The 24,584-nt window shown below is 46.8% G+C and overlaps 1 protein-coding gene across 2 annotated transcripts in view; it reads left to right on the forward strand.

Annotated features, from left to right (window-relative positions):
- The window catches only part of fer1l4 (fer-1 like family member 4), a 229,219-nt gene that overhangs the window by 143,882 nt on the left and 60,753 nt on the right, over positions 1-24,584 (forward strand). For both annotated transcript variants that reach the window (XM_070896525.1, XM_070896526.1), the window contains 3 exons: positions 6,357-6,399; positions 14,595-14,701; positions 16,310-16,444. In XM_070896525.1, coding sequence (XP_070752626.1) covers positions 6,357-6,399; positions 14,595-14,701; positions 16,310-16,444 — 285 coding nt within the window. The remainder of the gene's footprint in view (positions 1-6,356; positions 6,400-14,594; positions 14,702-16,309; positions 16,445-24,584) is intronic.

Genomic DNA, 24,584 nt, shown 5'->3' on the forward strand with positions numbered 1-24,584 from the left:
ACTGCCTGCCATTCTGAAAAAGACCCGCTTATTCCTACTCTTTGCTTCCTGTCTGCCAACCAGTTCTCTATCCACGTCAGTACATTACCCCCAATACCATGTGCCTTAATTTTGTACACTAATCTCTTGTGTGGGACCTTGTCAAAAGCCTTTTGAGTGTCCAAATACACCACATCCACTGGTTCTCCCTTGTCCACTCTACTAGTTACATTCTCAAAAAATTCCAGAAGATTTGTCAAGCATGATTTCCCTTTCATAAATCCATGCTGACTTGGACTGATCCTGTCACTGCTTTCCAAATGCGCTGCTATTACATTTTTAATCCTCTATCCATGCTAATATATTACTCCCTTGGAGGGGAATGTGGAGGTGGTGGTGTTCCCATGCGCCTGCTGCCCTTGTCCTTCTAGGTGGTAGAGGTTGCGGATTTGGGAGGTGCTGGCGAAGAAGCCTTGGCGAGTTGCTACAGTGCATTTTGTAGATGGTACACACTGCAGCCACGGTGCGCCGGTGGTGGAGGGGGTGAATGTTGAAGGTGGTGGATGGGATGTCGATCATGCAGGCTGCTTTGTCCTGGATGGTGTCGAGCAGCTTGTATTGTTGGATCTGCACTCATACAGGCAAGTGGAGATTATTCCATCACAACATGCTGGCTTTGACTATACTGACGAATGGTGTCATAAAAATATAAAAATCAGGAGCAGGAGTAGTCCTTACGGCCCGTGGAGCCTGCACTGCCATTTACTAAGACCATGGTTGATCTTCGACCTCCTCTTCACGTTTCCGCACTATCCCCATATTCCTTAATTCACAGTGCCCAAAAATCTATTGATCTCTGCCTTGAATATACTCAATGACTGAGCCTCCACAACCCTCTGGGGCAGAGAATTCCAGAGATTCACCACCCTCTGAGTGAAGAAATTTCTCCTCATCTCAGTCCTAAATGGCTGACCCCTTATTCTGAGACTGTGACCCCTGGTTCTAGACTCCCCAGCCCGGGGGAAACATCCTCCCTGCATTTACCCTGTCAAGCCCTGTAAGAACTTTGTATGTTTCAGTGAGATCACCTCTCATTCTTCAAAACTCTAGAGAATATAGGCCTAGTCTACTCAATTTCTCCTCATATGACAGTCCTGCCATCCCCAGGAATCAGTCTGGTGAACCTTCGCTGCACTCCCTCTATGGCAAGTATATCCTTCCTTAGGTAAGGAGACCCAAACTGTACACCAGGTGTGGTCTCACCAGGGCCTGATATAATTGCAATAAGACGTCTTTACTCTGATACTCAAATCCTCCTGTAATAAAGGCCAACACACCATTTGCTTTCCTAATTGCTTGCTGTACCTGCAGGTTAACTTTCAGTGATTGGTATACAAGGACAGCCAGGTCTCTGAACACCAACATTTCCCAATCTCTCACCATTTTAAAAAAAAGTCTGTTTTCTATTTTTCTTACCAAAAATGGCTTAAGGTGCTTCACAGGAGTGTTATAAGACACAAAAAAAATTTGACACCGAGTCACATAAGAACAAATTCTGGCAGATGGCCAACAGCTTGGTGAAAGAGGTCGGTTTTAAGGAGCGTCTTAAAGGAGGAAAGAGAGGTGGAGAGGTTTAGGGAGGGAGTTTCAGAGCATCGGGCCCAGGCAGCTGAAGACATGCCACCGATGGTTCAGCAGTTATAAACAGAGATGCTAAAGAGGACAGAATTTGAGGAGCGCTGAGGTACAGAGGGACCTGGGGGTCCTTGTGCATGAATCCCAAATAGTTAGTTTGCAGGTGCAGCAGGTAATCAGGAAGGCGAATGGAATGTTGGCCTTCATTGTGAGAGGGATGGAGTACAAAAGCAGGGAGGTCCTGCTGCAACTGTATAGGGTATTGGTGAGGCCGCACCTGGAGTACTGCGTGCAGTTTTGGTCACCTTACTTAAGGAAAGATATACTGGCTTTGGAGGGGGTACAGAGACGATTCACTAGGCTGATTCCGGAGATGAGGGGGTTACCTTATGATGATAGATTGAGTAGACTGGGTCTTTACTCGTTGGAGTTCAGAAGTATGAGGGGTGATCTTATAGAAACATTTAAAATAATGAAAGGGATAGACAAGATAGAGGCAGAGAGATTGTTTCCACTGGTCGGGGAGGCTAGAACTAGGGGGCACAGCCTCAAACAACGGGGGAGCCAATATAAAACCGAGTTGAGAAGGAATTTCTTCTCCCAGAGGGTTGTGAATCTGTGGAATTCTCTGCCCAAGGAAGCAGTTGAGGCTAGCTCATTGAATGTATTCAAATCACAGATAGATAGATTTTTAATCAATAAGGGAATTAAGGGTTATGGAGAGCGGGCGGGTAAGTGGAGCTGAGTCCATGGCCAGATCAGCCATGATCTTGTTGAATGGCGGAGCAGGCTCGAGGGGCTAGATGGCCGACTCCTATTCCTAATTCTTATGTTCTTATGTTCTTATGTTCACGGTGGAAGGCACTGAAAACAGTCCAATAATTGATAATCAAGGGGTCTTTCGGGAGGGAGGAATGAAAAATAATCACTCTCACTAAAGAAGTAGTGCTCGGTAAAATAATGGGATCTGATGGCTTGCATTTTAGGGTCTTAAAAGAAGTGGCTGCAGAGATAGTGAATGCATTGGTTGTAATTTACCAACATTCCCTGGATTCTGGGGTGGTTCCAGCGGATTGGAAAACCACAAATGTAACGCCCCTATTTAAAAAAGGAGGCAGACAGAAAGCAAGAAACTGTGGGCTAGAACCTCCACTTTTTTTGTATGCTTAACGCCCATTTTACTGCTGAAATTACGTATAACGCCCGGATATCGCCCATTTTGGCACAAAATGGAAACTGATGGGCATTTTTCAGAAACTTATCGCCGAGCGTTACTTTCCCCATGGGCTTAATGCCGGGGAAAAATCTTACCGCCCGCCCACTTTTTTTGGGCGGATTACTTTCCCACGGAATTAATGCCGAGATTCAATATTAACGCCTGCCCACTTTTTTTTGTCGTAAAGATCACATTTACCGAAACTAGCGGCCATGAGATCGCCCAGTGTCACTTTCACCACCTCACACACATATCGCCCACAATATCGCTCGCCCAGAAAAACACCCAGAAAAACAGGAACTAACTGGAACTAACCACAACGTTATGGATGCCATGTTGTAGACCACATGACGCATCCTTTAAAAGGCTGCTGTGCTTCAACCTCGCCGGAGTTCGGATATACTCTGCATGTCGTTGGAGTTGATGCGAACATCTGTAAAAACATCTTAACCACACTGTGACCGATTGGAATTGAAGAGGTGTCTTCGTCGGAACATTCCTTGTTTGTGAGCAATCGGTGGAAAACAGAGAGCTACTGCAATGGGGCCTGTCCTTTCTCACCCTCTTTTGATGACCAATTACATGCTGCAGACTCGAGATCGCTGAAGGTATGCTCCACTGCATTATGTGCCCAATGTAAGACGTGACAGACAGATGAGGAGGACCAGACGTTACACCCCCCGCAAGTACAGGGAGAAGCGTTCTTACCTCGACTTGCCCGACACAACCTACCTTCGGAGACTGCACTTCTACAAAGGCGTTATCACTGAGGTATGCCAGCTCATAAGGGCAGATCTGCAGCCTGCCAGCACCATCAGTACTGCACTATCCGTTGAGGTCAAAGTCACCGCGGCACTGTCGTTCTATGCTCAGGTTCTTTTCAGGCCACAGCTGGTGACATTTGCGGTCTGTCTCAGCATGCCACACATCGCTGCATTAGACAGGTCACTGAAGCCCTGCGCGCACGCATGAGGGACTTGATCAGCTTCCCTATGACGAGGGAGGCACAGAGTGAGAGGGCTCTAGGATTCTGCAGAATTGCAAACTTCCCCAAGGTGCAGGGAGCAATCGTGATGCAGGCACCTTTTCAGGATGCAGAGGTTTTCAGGAACCGCAAGGGATTCCACTCCCTGAATGTCCAACTGGTTGTTGACCACCAGCAAATTATACTGGCAGTGAATGCTCAATTTTCGGGCAGCATCCATGATGCGCACATCCTGCGTGAGAGCATTGTATCTGACTTGTTTAACAATCAGCCACAAGGTCAATGCTGGATGCTTGGTGACAAAGGATATGGCCTCGCCACCTGGCTGATGACCCCTCTGCGTGACACCCACATCGAGGCTGAGAGGCGATACAATGAGACCCATAGAGCAACTCGCAATTTAGTGGAGAAAACCATTGGCATGCTGAAGCAGCGCTTTAGATACCTGGACCTCTCAGGAGGCGAGCTCCAATACCACCCTGAGCAGGTAGCTCAATTCATGGTGGTCTGCTCCATGCTGCACAACTTGGTTATCAGAAGGGGACAAGAATTGCCTGATGAGTCTGACAGTCCACCTCAGCAGAGAGAGGAAGAGGAGAACGAGGAGGTGGATGTTGACATCGACCCAGACAATCAGGCTGATGCGGAAGCCATGCCCCCGCCCCCCTATAAGACCGCATGAAAGGACCCGAGGTGGCATGATAGCTACAAGACTCTTACGTCAGGAGCTCATCAATGATCGCTTTGCCTGAAAGAATGTTGGTGTTATTTACAAGGCTAACACACTGCTGGGTGTGCAGGTCATACATCAATGATGGGCATCACCTTGGTGACAGTTAAAGTTTAAGTTGATTGAAGTTAAGTGTGATTATACCCTTTGATAAGGAATCACCACCGTGTAACGGTGCAGCTATCTGAGCCAATGCGCAACAAGGTTTTGTTAAATAAAAACATTTAAACCGAACATTTGTCTGAAATCATAAGTATTTCTGTAAAAAACGACTCTTCCCCCCCCCCCACCCCCCGCTTCTCCTCTCCATCTCTACCCCTTCCCCCTTCACCTCCTGACGCCAAGCCACCTGATCGAGGAGCTCCTCAGGCGATGCTTCATTAGCGAGGGGGGGGATGACGGCTGAACCGCTGCTTGGATGGATACGGGAGAGGACAGTCCCGAGGTGGGAACGTGCTCCGAGCCAGAAGCAAGATGTTGTTGCTGGCTTTCGTGTGGTTGGCAATGGGGGTGTGGCACCTTGGGGTGCAGTGCCACACTTCGGGACCACTGGGAGCCCTCTGCCACCAGTGTTCCTGGCTACCAGCTCCAGGGTCTCCTCCATCCCTTCCATGTTATATATTATTTGTCAACTATGTTCTTGGTGCTTAGTGGGCTTTTTGCTGCTGGTGAATCTCCTTCGTGCCTCCCACAACAGCCAGACAAGCACACACCACAGCCACGTTTGCTGATGATACAAAGATGGGTGGGAAAGCAAATTGTGAGGAGGACACAAAAAATCTGCAAAGGGATATAGACAGGCTAAGTGAGTGGGCAAAAATTTGGCAGATGGAGTATAATGTGGGAAAATGTGAGGTTATTCACTTTGGCAAAAAAAATAGAAAAGCAAGTTATAATTTAAATGGAGAAAAATTGCAAAGTGCTGCAGTACAGAGGGACCTGGGGGTCCTTGTGCATGAAACACAAAAAGTTAGTATGCAGATACAGCAAGTGATCAGGAAGGCAAATGGAATGTTGGCCTTTATTGCAAGGGGCATAGAGTATAAAAGCAGAGAAGTCCTGCTACAACTGTACAGGGTATTGGTGAGGCCACACCTGGAGTACTGCGTACAGTTTTGGTCTCCGTATTTAAGGAAGGATATACTTGCATTGGAGGCTGTTCAGAGAAGGTTCACTAGGTTGATTCTGGAGATGAGGGGGTTGACTTATGAAGATAGGTTGAGTAGGTTGGGGCTGTACTCATTGGGGTTCAGAAGAATGAGAGGTGATCTTATCGAAACATATAAGATAATGAGGGGGCTCGACAAGGTGGATACAGAGAGGATATTTCCACTCATAGGGGAAACTAAAACTAGGGGACATAGTCTCAGAATAAGGGGTCACCCATTTAAAATCGAGATGAGGAGAAATTTCTTCTTTCAGAGGGTTGTAAATCTGTGGAATTCTCTGCCCCAGAGAGCTGTGGAGGCTGGGTCATTGAATATATTTAAGGCGGAGATAGACAGATTTTTGAGTGATAAGGGAGTAAAGGGTTATGGGGAGCGGGCAGGGAAGTGGAACTGAGTCCATGATCGGATCAGCCATGATCTTATTGAATGGCGGAGCAGGCTCAAGGGGCCGAATGGCCGATTCCTGCTCCTATTTCTTATGTTCCTGTTACTCTATAGCTGTCTGAACTGGATGTGACCAGAGAATGCTGGCCTGATGCACAGAAATTCATCATAAAATAATGTCTGCATTTCTGAGATTGTGGAAAGCTATGGTGACAAATCTATAAACAGAACAAAATCAGTAATTTCTCTGTTTTTCAGGACAAAGAACATGATGAAGAAGAAGAAGAAGCAAATGAACCAGGTATTACATAAGGACACAATAAATCGGAGCAGGAGTCGGATGTACAGCCCCTCGAGCCTGCTCCTCCATTCAATAAGTTCATGGCTGAACTTCCACCTCAACTCCACTTTCCCGCCCAATCCCCATATCCCTCGATTCCCTCAATGTAGAAAGGTTACTTTCCCACCTAGCTTTGTATCGTCAGCAAACTTGTATATATTACACTCAGTCCCCTCATTTAAACCATTGATGTAGGTTGTGGACCAACCTCCAAGCACTGAATCTTACAACATCCACTAGTCACAGCCTACCATCCCGAAAATGACCCGTTGATCCCGACGCTTTGTTTTCTGTCCTTTAACCAATCCTTAGTCCATGCCAATATATTTTCCCAATCCAATGAGCCCTACTACAAAGGCAAATTACTGCGAATGCTGGAAATCTGAAATAAAAACAGAGAATGCTGGAAATTCTCAGGTTGGGCAGCGTCTGTGGAGAGAGAAACAGTTAACATTTCAGGTCCATGACCTTCGTCAGAATTGGGAAAAGTTAGAGATGTGACAGGTTTTTAACCAACTGTAGGAGCTGGGAAAGAGGGAAGGGGAGGAAGGAACAAAAGGGAAGGTCTATGAGAGGGTGGGACGCAGGAGAGATTAAGCAAAAGGGATGATGGTGCAAAGCAAAAGGAGATGATAATGGGACAAGTTAAGAAACAAAAGATGGGTCTAGCTAGGGTGTAAATGGGAATGGTAGAATCATCTACAGCTGTGGGAAAGAGAAAAAAAGAAAAAAAATAGAGACAGGGGTTACGCTCTGAAATTGTTGAACTCGATGTTGAGTCCAGAAGGCTGTAAGATGCCTAAACGAAAGATGAGGTGCTGTTCCTCGATCTTGCATTGAGCTTCGTTGGAACAGTGCAAGAGGCCGAGGATGCAGAGGTCAGGGTGGGAATGGAGCAGGCAATTAAAGTGACAGGTGACCGGAAGCTCAGGGTCACACTCACGGACTGAACGGAGGTATTCTGCAAAGCGGTCACCCAATCTGTTTGGTCTCCCCAATGTAGAGGAGATCACATCGTGAGCAGTGAATACAGTATACTGGATTGTAAAAAGTACAGGTAAATCGCTGTTTCACCTGGAAGGAGAGTTTGGGGCCCTGGACAATGGGAAGGGAGGAGGTAAAAGGGCAGGTGTTGCATCTCCTGCGCTTGCACGGGAAGGTGCCATGGGAAGGGGAGGAGGTGCTGGGGGTGACTGCGGAATGGACCAGGGTGTCGCGGAGGGAGCGGTCCCTTCGGAATGCTGAGAGGGGAGAGGAGGGGAAGATGTGATTGGTGGTGGGATCACGCGGAAATGGCGGAGGATGATCCGCTGAATGTGGAGGCTGGTGGGGTGGAAGGTGAGGACAAGGGGAGCCCTTTCGTGGTTCTGGGAGGGAGGGGAAAGGGTGAGAGCAGAAGTGTGGGAAATGTAACGGACACGGTCGAGGGCCATGGCAACCATGGTAAAGGGGAATCCTCGGTTGAGGAAAAAGGAAGACATATCGGAAGCACTAGTGTGAAAGGTGGGGTCGTCAGAACAGATGCGACGGAGAAACTGGGAGAATGGAATGGAGTCCTTACAGGAAGCGAGGTGGCAGGAAGTGTAGTCCAGGTAGCTGTGGGTGTCAGTGGCTTATAGGGAATGTTTGTCAATAGAACAATGAGCCCTAATCTTGTATAACAATCTCTTGCGCAGCACCTTATCAAATGCCTTCTGAAAATCCAATACACTAGATCCACTGATTCCCCCTTATTTACCCCGCTAGTTGCATCCTCAAAAATAGATTGGTCAAACACGATTTCTCTTTCATAAAACCATGTTGATTCTGATTAATCATATTGTGATTTTCCAAGTGCCTTGTTACAACATCTTTAATAATATTTGTAACGGACTTGCATCATTGTCTTTGATGGGTTGTTAATGAGCTGACAACCGTTCGAATGAATTCAGATTGTTATTTGCTGAGAAAGGGGATTGATGGTTTTAGCGATATTGATACACCTGGGTTAGGAAGGAAGTATTGAGATGTTGGGTGGTATGTTGAAGTGGATTTGTGGAAGGGACTGTGGAAGGGATGGGGTTGATCAACTCCTTGGTCTTTTCTCATTCAAATATTTTTGTATATCTAAATTAGTGCAGGGAGGATCGGCGCGAGCTCCTGCTCCTGAATGAATGGACACAGTAGTGAGCGTGCGGTAACTCCCTGCTGACGTGGCCAAACTCTGTCCCACAACCTCTCGAAGCTGGGAAATCTTTCACTGAGGAGCAATGGGCACTTGGATGAAGTGATTGAGTCAATGCCTTGAGGAAGTGAGGGGAGAAAATCAGGAGGGGAAGAAGCAGAGATTGTAGTTAGTGCAAAATGTTTATACCCCTCTGCATTAAGTCATTTGTGTCAGAGAAAGTGTCATGCATCTGGAACATGTTGCTGCTGTGACCCAGCTTTGAGACAAAGTAAACATGTGTCTTCACCTTTCCCCAAGGGCAGAAATTCTCCTCCTGCCACTTGTTTCAATTTCATGCCACTTTTCCTGTGAGTGCTGATTCCTGCTCGGATACAATTCCACTGCTGTCAATACCTCGCCTAAATAACTATTCTTCTTGTGTGAAACAGAGAAACATAGAAAATAGGTGCAGGAGTAGGCCATTCGGCCCTTCGAGCCTGCACCACCATTCAATAAGATCATGGCTGATCATTCACCTCAGTACTCCTTTCCTGCTTTCTCTCCATACCCCTTGATCCCCTTTAGCCGTAAGGGCCATATCTAACTCCCTCTTGAATATATCCAACAAACTGGCATCAACAACACTGCAGTAGGGAATTCCACAGGTTAACAACTCTCTGAGTGAAGAAGTTTCTCCTCATCTCGGTCCTAAATGGCCTACCCCTTATCCTTAGACTGTGTCCCTGGTTCTATACTTCCCCAACATCGGGAACATTCTTCCTGCATCTAACCTGTCCAGTCCCGTCAGAATTTTATATGTTTCTATGAGATCCCCTCTCATCCTTCTAAACTCCAGTGTATAAAGGCCCATTTGATGCAGTCTCTCCTCATATGTCAGTCCTGCCATCCCGGGAATCAGTCTGGTGAACCATCGCTGCACTCCCTCAATAGCAAGAACATCCATCCTCAGATTAGGAGACCAAAACGGAACACAATATTCCAGGTGATGCCTCACCAAGGCCCTGTACAACTGCAGTAAGACCGCCCTGCTCCTATACTCAAATCCCCTAGCTATGAAGACCAACATACCATTTGCCTTCCTCACCGCCTGCTGCACCTGCATGCCAACTTTCAATGACTGATGAACCATGATACCCAGGTCTCGTTGCACCTCCCCTTTTCCTAACCTGCCACCATTCAGATAATATTCTGCCTTCATGGTTTTGCCCCCAAAGTGGATAACCTCACATTTATCCACATTATATTGCATCTGCCATGCATTTGCCCACTCACCTAACCTGTCCAAGTCACCCTGCAGCCTCTTAACGTCCTCCTCACAGCTCACACCGCCACCCAGTTTAGTATCATCTGCAAACTTGGAGATATTACACTCAATTCCTTCATCTAAATCATTAATGTATATTGTAAAGAGCTGGGGTCCCAGCACTGAGCCCTGTGGCACCCCACTAATTACTGCCTGCCATTCTGAAAAGGACCCATTTATCCCAACTTTCTGCTTCCTGTCTGCCAACCAGTTCTCTATCCACATCAGTACATTACCCCCAATACCATGTGCCTTAATTTTGCACACCAATCTCTTGTGTGGGACCTTGTCAAAAGCCTTTTGAAAGTCCAAATACACCACATCCACTGGTTCTCCCTTGTCCACTCTACTAATTACATCCTCAAAAAATTCCAGAAGATTTGTCAAGCATGATTTCCCTTTCATAAATCCATGCTGACTTGGACCGATCCTGTCACTGCTTTCCAAATGCGCTGCTATTTCATCTTTAATAATTGATTCCAACATTTTCCCCACTACTGATGTCAGGCTAACCAGTCTATAATTACCCGTTTTCTCTCCCTCCTTTTTTAAAAAGTGGTGTTACATTAGCTACCCTCCAGTCCATAAGAACTGATCCCGAGTCGATCGACTGTTGGAAAATGATCACCAATGCATCTACTATTTCTATGGCCACTTCCTTAAGTACTCTGGGGTGCAGACTATCAGGCCCCGGGGATTTATCGGCCTTCAATCTCATCAATTTCCGTAACACAATTTCCTGCCTAATAAGGATATCCTTCAGTTCCTCCTTCTCACTAGACCCTCAGTGCCCTAGTAACTTTGGAAGGTCATTTGTGTCTTCCTTCGTGAAGACAGAGCCAAAGTATTTGTTCAATTGGTCTGCCATTTCTTTGTTCCCCATTATAAATTCACCTGAATCTGACTGCAAGGGACCTACGTTTGTCTTCACTAATCTTTTTCTCTTCACATATCTATCGAAGCTTTTGCAGTCAGTTTTTATGTTCCCAGCAAGCTTCCTCTCATACTCTATATTCCCCCTTCTAATTAAACCCTTTGTCCTCCTTTGCTGAATTCTAAATTTCTCCCAGTCCTCAGGTTTGCTGCTTTTTCTGGCCAATTTATATGCCTCTTCCTTGGATTTAACACTATCCTTAATTTCCTTTGTTAGCCACAGTTGAGCCACCTTCCCCGTTTTATTTTTACTCCAGACAGGGATGTACAATTGTTGAAGTTGATCCACGTGATCTTTAAATGTTTTCCATTGCCTATCCACCATCAACCCATTAAATATCATTTGCCAGTATATTCCAGCCAATTCACGCCTCATACCATCGAAGTTACCTTTTCTTAAGTTCAGGATCCTAGTCTCTGAATTAACACTGTCACTCTCCATCTTAATGAAGAATTCTACCATATTATGGTCACTCTTCCCCAAGGGGCCTCGAACAACAAGATTGCTAATTAGTCCTTTCTCATTACACATCACCCAGTCTAGGATGGCCAGCCCTCTAGTTGGTTCCTCGACATATTGGTCTAGAAAACCATCCCTAATACACGGCAGGAAAGCCTCCACCATCGTATTGCTACCAACCTGGTTCGCCCAATCTATATGTAGATTAAAGTCGCCCATGATAACTGCTGTACCTTTATTGCACACATCCCTAATTTCTTGTTTGATGCTGTCCCCAACCTCACTACTACTGTTTGGTGGTCTGTACACAACTCCCACTAGCGTTTTCTGCCCTTTGGTGTTCTGCAGCTCCACCCACACAGATTCCACATCATCCAAGCTAATGTCCCTCCTTACTATTGCGTTAATTTCCTCTTTAACCAGCAACACTACCCCACCTCCTTTTCCTTTCTGTCTATCCTTCCTGAATGTTGAATACCCCTGGATGTTGAGTTCCCAGCCTTGGTCACCCTGGAGCCATGTCTCCTTGATGCCAATTATATCATATTCATTAATTGCTGCCTGTGCAGTTAATTCGTCCACCTTATTACGAATACTCTTCTCAATGAGGCACAGAGTTTCAGGCTTGTCTTTTTAACAACTTTGCCCTTTTGGAATTTTGCTGTAATGTGACACTTTTGATTTTTGCCTTTGGTTTCTCTGCCCTCCACTTTTACTTTTCTTCTTTCTATCTTTTGCTTCTGCCCCCATTCTGCTTCCCTCTGTCTCCCTGCATAGGTTCCCATCTCCCTGCCATATTAGTTTAACTCCTCCCCAACAGCACTAGCAACCACTCCCCCTAGGACATTGGTTCCGGTCCTGCCCAGGTGCAGACCGTCCGGTTTGTACTGGTCCCACCTCCCCCAGAACCGGTTCCAATGTCCCAGGAATGTGAATCCCTCCCTTCTGCACCACTCCTGAAGCCACGTATTCATCTGAGCTATCTTGCAATTCTTACTCTAACTAGCACATGGCACTGGTAGCAATCCTGAGATTACTACCTTTGAGGTCCTACTTTTTAATTTAACTCCTAGCTCCCTAAATTTATCTCGTAGGACCTCATCCCATTTTTTTACCTATATCGTTGGTACCTATATGCACCACGACAACTGGCTATTCACCCTCACCCTCAAAAGTGTCCTGCACCCACTCTGAGACATTCTTGACCCTTGCACCAGGGAGGCAACATACCATCCTGGAGTCTCGATTGCGGCTGCAGACACGTCTATCTGTGTCAATACCTCGCCTAATTAACTATTTTCATGTGTGAACCTAGACCGTGAGTGTCAACAGGCTATTTAATGACGGGGCATCACAGCTGACTTGAATCCTGTTCCCACACATGCCCCTCCTGCATGGATCACTGGACAATCAGCAATGAGCCCTTGTGGATTGCTGAGATAGTTTATTCCAGTGGAGTAATAGAGCTAACAGCACAGACTAGGGATGAAGCCTGCAATGTTTTGCTCTGCATGGCTTAGGATAATACTGGAAGCATCCCAATAAATAAATTCACATGAACTCCATTGCATGGAATCTTTATTTGGAGCTTTCAGTTTTCATATGGGGTGGTACACAGCAAGATCCCACAACCAATGAACTAAATGACCAGTTAATCTGTTTATTGGAGAGAGAAATGTTGGCCAAGATACCAGGAGAACTCCTGCTTTTCTTTACCCACAATACCATTTGATAGGATCAATATACTGACGGGGATAGAGAACTGGTTGGCAGACAGGAAGCAGAGAGTCGGGATAAACGGGTCCTTTTCAGAATGGCAGGCAGTGACTAGTGGAGTGCTGCAGGGTTCAGTGCTGGAACCCCAGCTATTTACAATATACACTAATGATTTAGATGAAGGAATTGAATGTAATATCTCCAAGTTTGCAGATGACACTAAGCTAGGTGGTGGTGTGAGCTGTGAGGAGGATGCTAAGAGGTTGCAGGGTGACTTGGACAGGTTAGGTGAGTGGGCAAATGCATGGCAGATGCAGTATAATGTGGATAAATGTGAGGTTATCCACTTTGGTGGCAAAAACAGGAAGGCAGAATATTATCTGAATGGTGACAGATTAGGAAAAGGGGAGGTGCAACGAGACCTGGGTGTCATGGTACATCAGCCATTGAACGTTGGCATGCAGGTACAGCAGGCGGTGAAGAAGGCAAATGGCATGTTGGCCTTCATAGCGAGAGGAATTGAGTATAGGAGCAGGGAGGTCTTACTGCAGTTGTACAGGGTCTTGGTGAGGCCTCACCTGGAATAGTTTGTTCCGTTTTGGTCTCCTAATCTGAGGAAGGACATTCTTGCTATTGAGGGAGTGCAGCAAAGGTTCACGAGACTGATTCCCGGGATGGCAGGACTGACATATGAAGAAAGACTGGATCGACTAAGCTTATATTCACTGGAATTTAGAAGAATGAGAGGGGATCTCAGAAACATATAAAATTCTGTCGGGATTGGACGGCTTAGATGCAGGAAGAATGTTCCCGATGTTGGGGAAGTCCAGAACCAGGGGTCACAGTCTAAGGATAAGGGCTAAGCCATTTAGGACCGAGATGAGGAGAAACATCTTCACTCAGTGAGTTGTGAACCTGTGGAATTCCCTGCCACAGAAAGTTGTTGATGCCAGTTTGTTAGATATATTCAAAAGGGAGTTAGATGTGGCCCTTATGGCTAAAGGGATCAAGGGGTATGGAGAGAAAGCAGGAATGGGGTACTGAAGTTGCATGATCTGCCATGATCTTATTGAATGGTGGTGCAGGCTTGAAGGGCCGAATGGCCTACTCCTGCACCTATTTTCTATGTTTCTATGTAAACAGATGAACTGAGCTTTGGTTTTATGTCTCATCAGAAAGACAGCAGGTTCAGCAATCTAGCGCTCCTTCCGCACAACACCAATGTGTCAACCTAGATTATGTGCTTAAATCCAGGAGTGGGGCTTGAACCCACAACCTTCCACTCCGGGATTAGAGTGCTACCACTGAGCCACGGCTAACATTTGGATCATTTAGAAGAAATCATACAATTACAACACAGAGACAGGCTATTGTGCCCGACAGGTCTTTGTGGTGTTTCCCTTGCCTCTCTGGAAGCGATAGGTTGATGAACTCAGGGGCTGCACATTTAAAAGCAAATGAAGTCCGAAACCATCGTTATAAAATGCTAGTCAGAAATTAATGTCGAAGATCTGAACTATTATCAGAGATTTAATGAGAGGACTACCTGCCTTCATTCTCGGATCTGCATTTTACAGTTGTTGCCCCCTTGAGCTCAGCAACAATTGATGACATAGAGGAGGAAGGTTTGGGGATGGACGAACGCCTGCCCACAGGAGCCCGAAAAACCATTGCAACATTTCAGGTAAACTGTCTTCACCAGTCCATCACTCCCTTTTACACTTTGTGTTCCCAGGCTTTCCCTAGCTTCACAGGAAAGGATTTTGTGCCAGGGATCCAACATGAGTTTATCCTGAGGAAGAGCTGTAACAGATTGAGACAGTCACCATTGGGCCCATGCAGACCAACTTTACCAAGTAACTCCTCATGTTCTGTAACTTCCACTTAAACCTCGCCTCCCCTCATCCCACCCCTCAATCTTATCCTCTGTGTAAACTCCCCCACTCGTATTCTAGGTCACCCCTCAACCTTATCTCTTATGGTCTCTGCACCTGCATTGCTTTATCCAAAAGCAGCCAATGATATCTCTAGCAGCGCCAGCACTCTTGGCTGGTACTCCCAGTGCAGTGCTAAGGGAGTGCTGCATTGTCAGGGATGCCGTCTCTCCATTCAGGTGGACATAACAGATTCCATTGCTCTTTAAGAAATAACAGCAGGGACTATGGGCTGGATTTTTGGCCTGTTGCCCGGAGGAGCGACAATGGCGGGGGTGAGCACTTCCGGGCGGGCAGCCAGCTTCCAGCGCGCCCCCCGCCCAGGGTTTTGGGGCCGGTTTCAATGGGGCATGGAGCATTACCGCCCAGAAGAGGCGAGCCAGTGTGTAACGCCCCTGGTTGCGACACCGGCTCGAGTTTTGGCTCCGTAGCGCCCCGCAGCGCCCCCTGCTGGGAGCGCCTGGGACAGCAGGGACCCGAGCAGTAGCACCCCCTGCTGGGAGCACCTGGGACAGCAGGTGGCCCAAGCAGTAGCGCCCCACAGCGCCCCCTGCTGGGAGCGCCTGGGACAGCAGATGGCCCGAGCAGTAGCGGTCCGCAGCGCCCCCTACTGGGAGCGCCTGGTACAGCGGGTGGTCCGAGCTGTAGCGGCTGTAGTGAGGTCAGTAATGTTGACCTTGGGTAAATCAGATTGTTTTATTTTTTGCGGTTTATGTTGTGGTGGCGTGAGTTATTTATTGGGAATGTTTTTTGTGGGTTTTTTTAGGTTTTTTGTTCTCTCCAAACCTCTCTCGGGGCGCTCTGAGGCCGGCTTTTTAACTCAGGATTTTCGCTTGCTCAGCCAACCTAACGCCCCGAGAGAGGTGTGTAATGCCTCTCTTAGCGCCCCGTCCCACACTCAGGGCCCAGCTGACCAATTTTGCTCACTGAGGCGCAAACTGTTCCTGGACACAAACTTTACTGCCCCGAAATGAGCAAAGCCAAAAATCCAGCCCTTGGTGCCTTGGCCAACATTCAACACCAAATGAGACTACCTGGTTATTCGTCCTGTTGCTATGTACAGGACATTGTTGTGTTCAAATCAACTGCTGAGTTTGGAAGAATTTACTTTGGTCCTCTGTTGTCCCAGTGGGGGTGAGCTCATAACCTGAGCCAGTTATATTGCCTTAGCTTGTCCTAGAATTCTGATGGGATCCGCACCAGTGATGTTGAACACCCATAAGGAGCCAGGCTAAAGACTTGTAGAGGGTGCAGACTATGAATATAATCATGTGATTGATTAAATTTAGTTGATAAGACTTGCCAACGTTGCAGTGAATGTACTGACTCTATAAAGAGATTCTTCCATATTGGTGCAGATTTACAACACGGAGCTAGAGAATGAATATAATAACTTTCAAGATTGGCTCTATATCTTCCCTCTGTACCGGGGTAAAGCCAATGATGATGAATTTGGAGATAGCGTTGATGATCGAACGATGGGCAAATACAAGGTCAGCTTTACGTGATAACTTTCTTGTAACTGTCACTTACAACCGCACTTTCAAAATCCTTTATCCTTCAGTCAGCACGCCATTTCTGTAGCTACCGAGCTGCTCAACCATACCCTCACCTCCACCTTTGATGCCATAGTATGCATTAAAACCATTCCCCCTGGTACGGTCCACATCTGCACTCCCTCAGTCCAAGGGACGCAGACTTGACTGGATGTGGCGGACAACTGGTTTAGCCATTCCCCGCCAGACTGGATCACATAACGGACTATTGGCCCTGGGAGTCTTCAACATTGACAGGTCAAGCGTGGCCACGCAAACCTCCTGCTGATTACCACCTACCGCCCTCCCTCAGCTACTCCTCCATTTTAAACACCATTTGGAAGAAGCACTGAGAGTAGCAAGGGCACAGAATGTACTCTGGGTGGAGGACTTCAATGCCCATCATCAAGAGTGGCTCGGTAGCACCACTACTGACCGAATCCTGAAGGACATAGCTGCCAGACTGAGCCTGCGGCAGGTGGTGAGAGAACCAACACCAGGGAAAAATCTACTTAACCTCGTCCTCACCAATCTACCTGCAGAATACCTCCATTCAGTCCGGAAGTGTGACCCCGAGCTTCCAGTCGCCTGTCACTTTAATTCCCCACTCCACTTCCACTCTCGTCCTCACCAATCTACCGGTCACAGATGCATCTGTCCATGACAGCATTGGTAGCAGTGACCATCGCACAGTCATTGTGGAGACAAAGTCCCGTCATCACACTGAGGGCACCCTCCATCGTGTTGTGTGGCACTACCACCGTGCTAAATGGGATAGATTCAGAACAGATCCAGCAGCTCAAAACTGGGCATCCATGAGGCACTGTGGGCCATCAGCAGCAGCAGAATTGTAACCTCATGACCCGGCATATCCCTCACTCTATTATCATTATCATTAAGCCAGGGGACCAATCCTGGTTCAGTGAGGAGTGTAGAAGAGCATGCCAGGAGCGGCACCAGGCATACCCAAAAATGAGGTGCCAACCTGGGGAAGCTATAACACAGAACTACATGCATGCTAAAGAGCAGAAGTAGCATGCTATAGACAGGGCTAGGTGATCCCATAAATAACAGATCACATCAAAGCTCTACAGTTCTGCCACATCCAATCGTGAATGGTGGTGGACAATTAAATAACTAATGGTAGGAGGAGACGCTGTGAATATCCCTACCCTCGATGATGACGGAGCCCAGCACGCGAGACAAAACACAAGGCTGAAACATTTCCAACCATCTTCAGCCTGAGTGGATAATCCACATCGGCCTCCTACTGAGGTCCCCATCATCCTGAGGCATTGGGACCGTTTCTGGGGGAGGTGGGACCTGTACAAGCCGGACGGGTTGCACCCCAACAGAGCCGGGACCAGTATCCTCGCGAGGGGTTTTGCTAGTGCTGTTGGGGAGGGTTTAAACTAGCTTGGCAGGGGGATGGGAACCTGAGAGTAGATTCAGTGGGGAGAGAAGCAAAGCTGGAAATGGGCAGCAGAGAAGTAGAAGTAGAAAGTGAATTTGGAAGACAGGAAACAAGGGCTGAAACATAGACAACAGGAGAGTTTGGCAATACGAAATGGTATATACTTCAATGCAGAGAGTATAGGGAATAAGGCAGATGAGCTGAGAGCCCTGATTGACACTTGGGAGTATGATATGATAGCTATTGCTGAGACATGGCTGAAAGAAGGGCAGGTGTGGCAGCTCAACATTCCTGGTTACAGGGTTTTCAGACAGGATAGAGAGGGGTAAAAAAGGAGGGGGGGGGGGCGGTCACAGTATTGATTAAAAAAAACAATTACAGCTGTGAGGAGGGATGGTATGTTAAAGGGGTCCTCAAACCAGGCTATATGGGTTGAATTTAAGAACAAAAAAGGGGCGATCACACTACTGGGAGTGTTCTATAGAGCCCCAAGCAGTCAGAGGGAAATAGAAAAACAAATATGTGGGCAAATTGCTGCAAAAGTGCAAAAACTACAGAGCTGTAATAGTGGGGGATTTCAACGACCCTAATATTAACTGGGAATAAGGTAGTGTAAGTATAGAGTGAGCAGAATTCCTCAAATGCATTCAGGAGAACTTCTTTAGCCAGTATGTAACAAGCCCAACAAGGGAAGGGGCGGTTCTGGACTTGATTTTGGGGAAATGAAGAGGGGCAGATGGAAGTGCATTTTGGTGCTAGTGATCATAATTCAGTAAGATTTAGGGTAGTTATGCAAAAGCACAAACGTTGACCAGGAATAAAAGTTCTCAATTGAGGTAAAGGCAATTTTGCTGAGCTGAGATGGGATTTGGCCAAAGTGGACTGGAAACAGCTACTTGTTGGTAAATCAGTGTCAGAGCAGTGGGAGGTATTCAAGGAGGAGATCCAGAGGGTACAGAGCAAGTATGTTCCCTTAAAAAAACCGTGGGTTCCTAACAAATCGAGAGCCCCCTGGATGTCAAGGGGCATACAGAGTAAGATAAAGAAAAAAAGGAAGCTTCTGACAGATACCGAGAACTCAACACTGCAGAAACTCTCGGAGTAGAAGTGGTGCAAGGGTGGAATTAAAAAAGATATCAGGAAATCAAAGAGCACATGAAAGAATGTTGGCAAGTAAAATCAGGGAAAACCCAAAGATGTTTTATAAATACATTTAAGAGCAAGAGGATAACTAGAGAAAGAGTGGGGCCTATTATTGACCATAAAGGAAATCTGTGGGTAGGATTGTTAATGAATACTTTGCATCGGTTTTCACAACAGAGAGGGGCGATTCAGACTTTGCAATGAGGGAGGAGGAATGTGAAATATTAGACGAGATAAACATAGTGAGAGAGGAAGTATTATGGGGCTTAGCAGCTTGGAAAGAGAATAAATACCAGGCCCGGATGAAATGCATCCCAGGCTGTTGAGAGAAGCAAAAGAGGAAATAGCAGAGGCTCTGACCATCATTTTCCAATCCTCTCTGGCTTCAGGTGTGGTTCCGGGAGACTGAAGGACTGCGAGTGTTGTACCATTGTTTAAAAAGGGAGAAAGGGATAGACCGAGTAATTACAGGCCAGTCAGCCTAACCTCGGTGGTGGGAAAATTATTGTAAAAAATCTTGAGGGACAGGATAAATCTTCATTTGGAAAGACATGGATTAATCAAGGATAGACAGCATGGATTTGTTAAGGGAAAGTCGTGTCTGACTAATCTGATTGAATTTTTCGAGACGGTAACCAGGAGGGTTGATGAGGGCAGTGTGTATGATGCAGTATATATGGACTTTAGCAAAGCTTTTGATAAGGTCCCACATGGCAGACTGGTCAGGAAAGTAAAAGCCCATGGGATCCAGGGCAAAGTGGCACGTTGGATCCAAAATTGGCTCGGAGGCAGGAAGCAAAGGGTAATGGTCAATGGGTGTTTTTGTGACTGGAAGGCTGTTTCCAGTGGGGTTCCGTTGGGCTCAGTGCTGGGTCCCTTGCTTTTTGTGGTATTTATCAATGACTTGGACTTAAATGTTGGGGGTATGATTAAGAAGTTTGCAGATGATACTAAAATAGGCTGTGTGGTTGATAATGAAGAAGAAAGCTGTGGACTGAAGGAAGATATCAATGAACTGGTCAGGTGGGCAGAACAGTGGCAAATGGAATTCAATCCAGAGAGGTGTGAGGTAATGCATCTGGGGAGGGCTAACAAGGCAAGGGAATACACATTAAATGATACGACACTGAGAAGTGTAGAGGAACAAAGGGACCTTGGAGTGCAGGTCCATAGATCCCTGAAGGTAGCAGGCCAGGTAGATAAGGTGGTTAAGAAGGCATACGGAATGCTTGCCTTTATAAGTCAAGACATGGAATACAAGAGCAGGGAGGTTATGCTTAAACTGTATAAAACACTGGTTAGGCCGCAGCTGGAGTACTGCGTGCAGTTCTGGTCACCACATTACAGGAAAGAGGTGATTGCACTGGAGAGGGTGCAGAGGGGATTTACAAAATTGTTGCCTGGACTGGAGAATTTTGGCTATGAGGAAAGATTGGAGATGCTGGGTCTGTTTTCCTTTGAACAGAGGAGGCTGAGGGGAGATCTGATTGAGGTGTATAAAATTTTGAGGGGCTTGGATAGGAAGGACCTGTTTCCCTTGGCAGAGGGGTCAAAAACCAGAGAATATAGATTTAAAGTACTTGGAGGAGGTTTAGAGGAGATATGAGGGGAAATTTCTTCACCCAGAGGGTGGTGGGGGTCTGGAACTCACTGCCTGAAAGGCCACATTTAAAAGATACTAGTATGTGCATTTAAAGTGCCGTAACCTGCAGGGCTACGGACCAAGAACTGGAAAGTGGGATAGGCTGGATAGCTCTTGGTAGGCCGTTGCGGACACGATGGGCCGAAATGACCCACACCTCTCACACCTCAAACCCCTCACCCTCAAATCCCTCACCCTCAAACCACTCACCCTCAAACCCCTCACCCTCAAACCCCCAACCTCCTCACTCCTCAACCCCCCCCAACCCCTCACTCCTCAACTCTCACCCCAACCCTACACACACCCCAACCCCCTCACCCCAAGCCCACACACACACACTAACCCTCTCACCCCCATACACCCCCCACCCCCTCACTCCTCAACCTCCGGTAATCCAGAGGCCCGGACGAATGATCCAGAGACTGAGTTCAAATCCCACCCCGGCAGCTGGGGATTTTAAATTCAGTTAATTAAATAAATCTGGAATTAAAAAGCTAGTATCAGTAATGGTGGCCATGAAACTATCGGTTGACATTCAATGGCATTACCATCGCTGAATCTCCTACTATCAACATCCAGGGGTCACCATTGACCAGAAACTTACCTGGACCAGCCCCATAAATACTGTGGCTACAAGAGCAGGTCAGAGGCTGGGTATTCTGCGGTGAGTGTCTCACCTCCTGACTCCCCAAAGCCTTTCCACCATCTACAAGGCACGAGTCAGGAGTGTGATGGAATACTCTCTACTTGCCTGGATGAGTGCAGCTCCAACAACACTCAAGAAACTTGACATCATCTAGGATTTGATCGGCACCCCATCCACCACCTTAAACATTCACTCCCTCCACCACCGGTGCACCGTGGCTGCAGTGTGTACCATCTACAAGATGCACTGCAGCAACTTCTTCGGCAGCACCTCCCAAACCTGCGACCTCTACCACCTAGAAGGACAAGGGCAGCAGGCGCATGGGAACACCACCACCTCCACGTTCCCCTCCCAGTCACACACCATCCTGACTTGGAAATATATCACCATTCCTTCATCATTCTAAAAAGGGAGGGAGAACAGCCAGTTGTCGTGGTGCACGTTGGTACCAATGACATAGGTAAAAAAAGGGATGAGTTCCTACAAAATGAATTTAAGAAGCTAGGAGCTAAATTAAAAAGTAGGACCTCAAAAGGAGTAATCTCGGGATTGCTACCAGTGCCACGTGCTAGTCAGAGTAGGAATCGCAGGATAGCTCAGATGAATACGTGGCTTGAGCAATGGTGCAGCAGGGAGGGATTCAAATTCCTGGGGCATTGGAACCGGTTCTGGGGGAGGTGGGACCAGTACAATCCGGACGGTCTGCACCTGGGCAGAATCGGAACCAATGTCCTCGGGGGAGTGTTTGCTAGTGCTGTTGGGGAGGAGTTAAACTAATATGGCAGGGGGATGGGAACCAATGCAGGGAGATAGAGGGAAACAAAAAGGAGGCAAAAACAAAAGACAGAAAGGAGATGAGGAAAAGTGGAGGGCAGAGAAACCCAAGGCAAAGAACAAAAAGGGCCATTGTACAGCAAAATTCTAAAAGGACAGAGGGTGTTAAAAAAACAAGCCTAAAGGCTTTGTGTCTTAATGCAAGGAGTATCCGCAATAAGGTGGATGAATTAACTGTGCAAATAGATGTTAACAAATATGATGTGATTGGGATTACGGAGACGTGGCTCCAGGATGAGCAGGGCTGGGAACTCAACATCCAGGGGTATTCAACATTCAGGAAGGATAGAATAAAAGGAAAAGGAGGTGGGGTAGCATTGCTGGTTAAGGAGGAGATTAAGGCAATAGTTAGGAAGGACATTAGCTTGGATGATGTGGAATCTATATGGGTAGAGCTGCAGAACACTAAAGGGCAAAAAACGTTAGTGGGAGTTGTGTACAGACCTCCAAACAGTAGTAGTGATGTTGGGGAGGGCATCAAACAGGAAATTAGGGGTGCGTGCAATAAAGGTGCAGCAGTTATAATGGGTGACTTTAATATGCACATAGATTGGGCTAACCAAACTGGAAGCAATACGGTGGAGGAGGATTTTCTGGAGTGCATAAGGGATGGTTTTTTAGACCAATATGTCGAGGAACCAACTAGGGGGGAGGCCATCTTAGACTGGGTGTTATGTAATGAGAGAGGATTAATTAGCAATCTCGTTGTGCGAGGCCCCTTGGGGAAGAGTGACCATAATATGGTGGAATTCTGCATTGGGATGGAGAATGAAACAGTTAATTCAGAGACCATGGTCCAGAACTTAAAGAAGGCTAACTTTGAAGGTATGAGGCGTGAATTGGCTGGGATGGATTGGCGAATGATACTTAAGGGGTTGACTGTGGATGGGCAATGGCAGACATTTAGAGACCGCATGGATGAACTACAACAATTGTACATTCCTGTCTGGCATAGAAATAAAAAAGGGAAGGTGGCTCAACCGTAGCTATCAAGGGAAATCAGGGATAGTATTAAAGCCAAGGAAGTGGCATACAAATTGGCCAGAAATAACAGCGAACCTGGGGACTGGGAGAAATTTAGAATTCAGCAGAGGAGGACAAAGGGTTTGATTAGGGCAGGGAAAATGGAGTATGAGAAGAAGCTTGCAGGGAACATTAAGACGGATTGCAAAAGTTTCTATAGATATGTAAAGAGAAAAAGGTTAGTAAAGACAAACGTAGGTCCCCTGCAGTCAGAATCAGGGGAAGTCATAACGGGGAACAAAGAAATGGCGGACCAATTGAACAAGTACTTTGGTTCGGTATTCACGAAGGAGGACACGAACAACCTTCCGGTTATAAAAGGGGTCGGGGGGTCTAGTAAGGAGGAGGAACTGAGGGAAATCCTTATTAGCTGGGAAATTGTGTTGGGGAAATTGATGGGATTGAAGGCCGATAAATCCCCAGGGCCTGATGGACTGCATCCCAGAGTACTTAAGGAGGTGGCCTTGGAAATAGTGGATGCGTTGACAGTCATTTTCCAACATTCCATTGACTCTGGATCAGTTCCTATGGAGTGGAGGGTAGCCAATGTAACCCCACTTTTTAAAAAAGGAGGGAGAGAGAAAACAGGGAATTATAGACCGGTCAGCCTGACATCGGTAGTGGGTAAAATGATGGAATCAATTATTAAGGATGTCATAGCAGTGCATTTGGAAAGAGGTGACATGATAGGTCCAAGTCAGCATGGATTTGTGAAAGGGAAATCATGCTTGACAAATCTTCTGGAATTTTTTGAGGATGTTTCCAGTAGAGTGGATAAGGGAGAACCAGTTGATGTGGTATATTTGGACTTTCAGAAGGCGTTCGACAAGGTCCCACACAAGAGATTGATGTGCAAAGTTAGAGCACATGGGATTGGGGGTAGTGTACTGACATGGATTGAGAACTGGTTGTCAGACAGGAAGCAAAGAGTAGGAGTAAATGGGTACTTTTCAGAATGGCAGGCAGTGACTAGTGGGGTACCGCAAGGTTCTGTGCTGGGGCCCCAGCTGTTTACACTGTACATTAATGATTTAGATGAGGGGATTAAATGTAGTATCTCCAAATTTGCGGATGACACTAAGTTGGGTGGCAGTGTGAGCTGCGAGGAGGATGCTGTGAGGCTGCAGAGCGACTTGGATAGGTTAGGTGAGTGGGCAAATGCATGGCAGATGAAGTATAATGTGGATAAATGTGAGGTTATCCACTTTGGTGGTAAAAACAGAGAGACAGACTATTATCTGAATGGTGACAGATTAGGAAAAGGGGAGGTGCAAAGAGACCTGGGTGTCATGGTACATCAGTCATTGAAGGTTGGCATGCAGGTGCAGCAGGCGGTTAAGAAAGCAAATGGCATGTTGGCCTTCATAGCAAGGGGATTTGAGTACAGGGGCAGGGA

This window comes from Pristiophorus japonicus, chromosome 12, assembly GCF_044704955.1.
Source record: "Pristiophorus japonicus isolate sPriJap1 chromosome 12, sPriJap1.hap1, whole genome shotgun sequence".
Classification (NCBI taxonomy): domain Eukaryota; kingdom Metazoa; phylum Chordata; class Chondrichthyes; family Pristiophoridae; genus Pristiophorus; species Pristiophorus japonicus.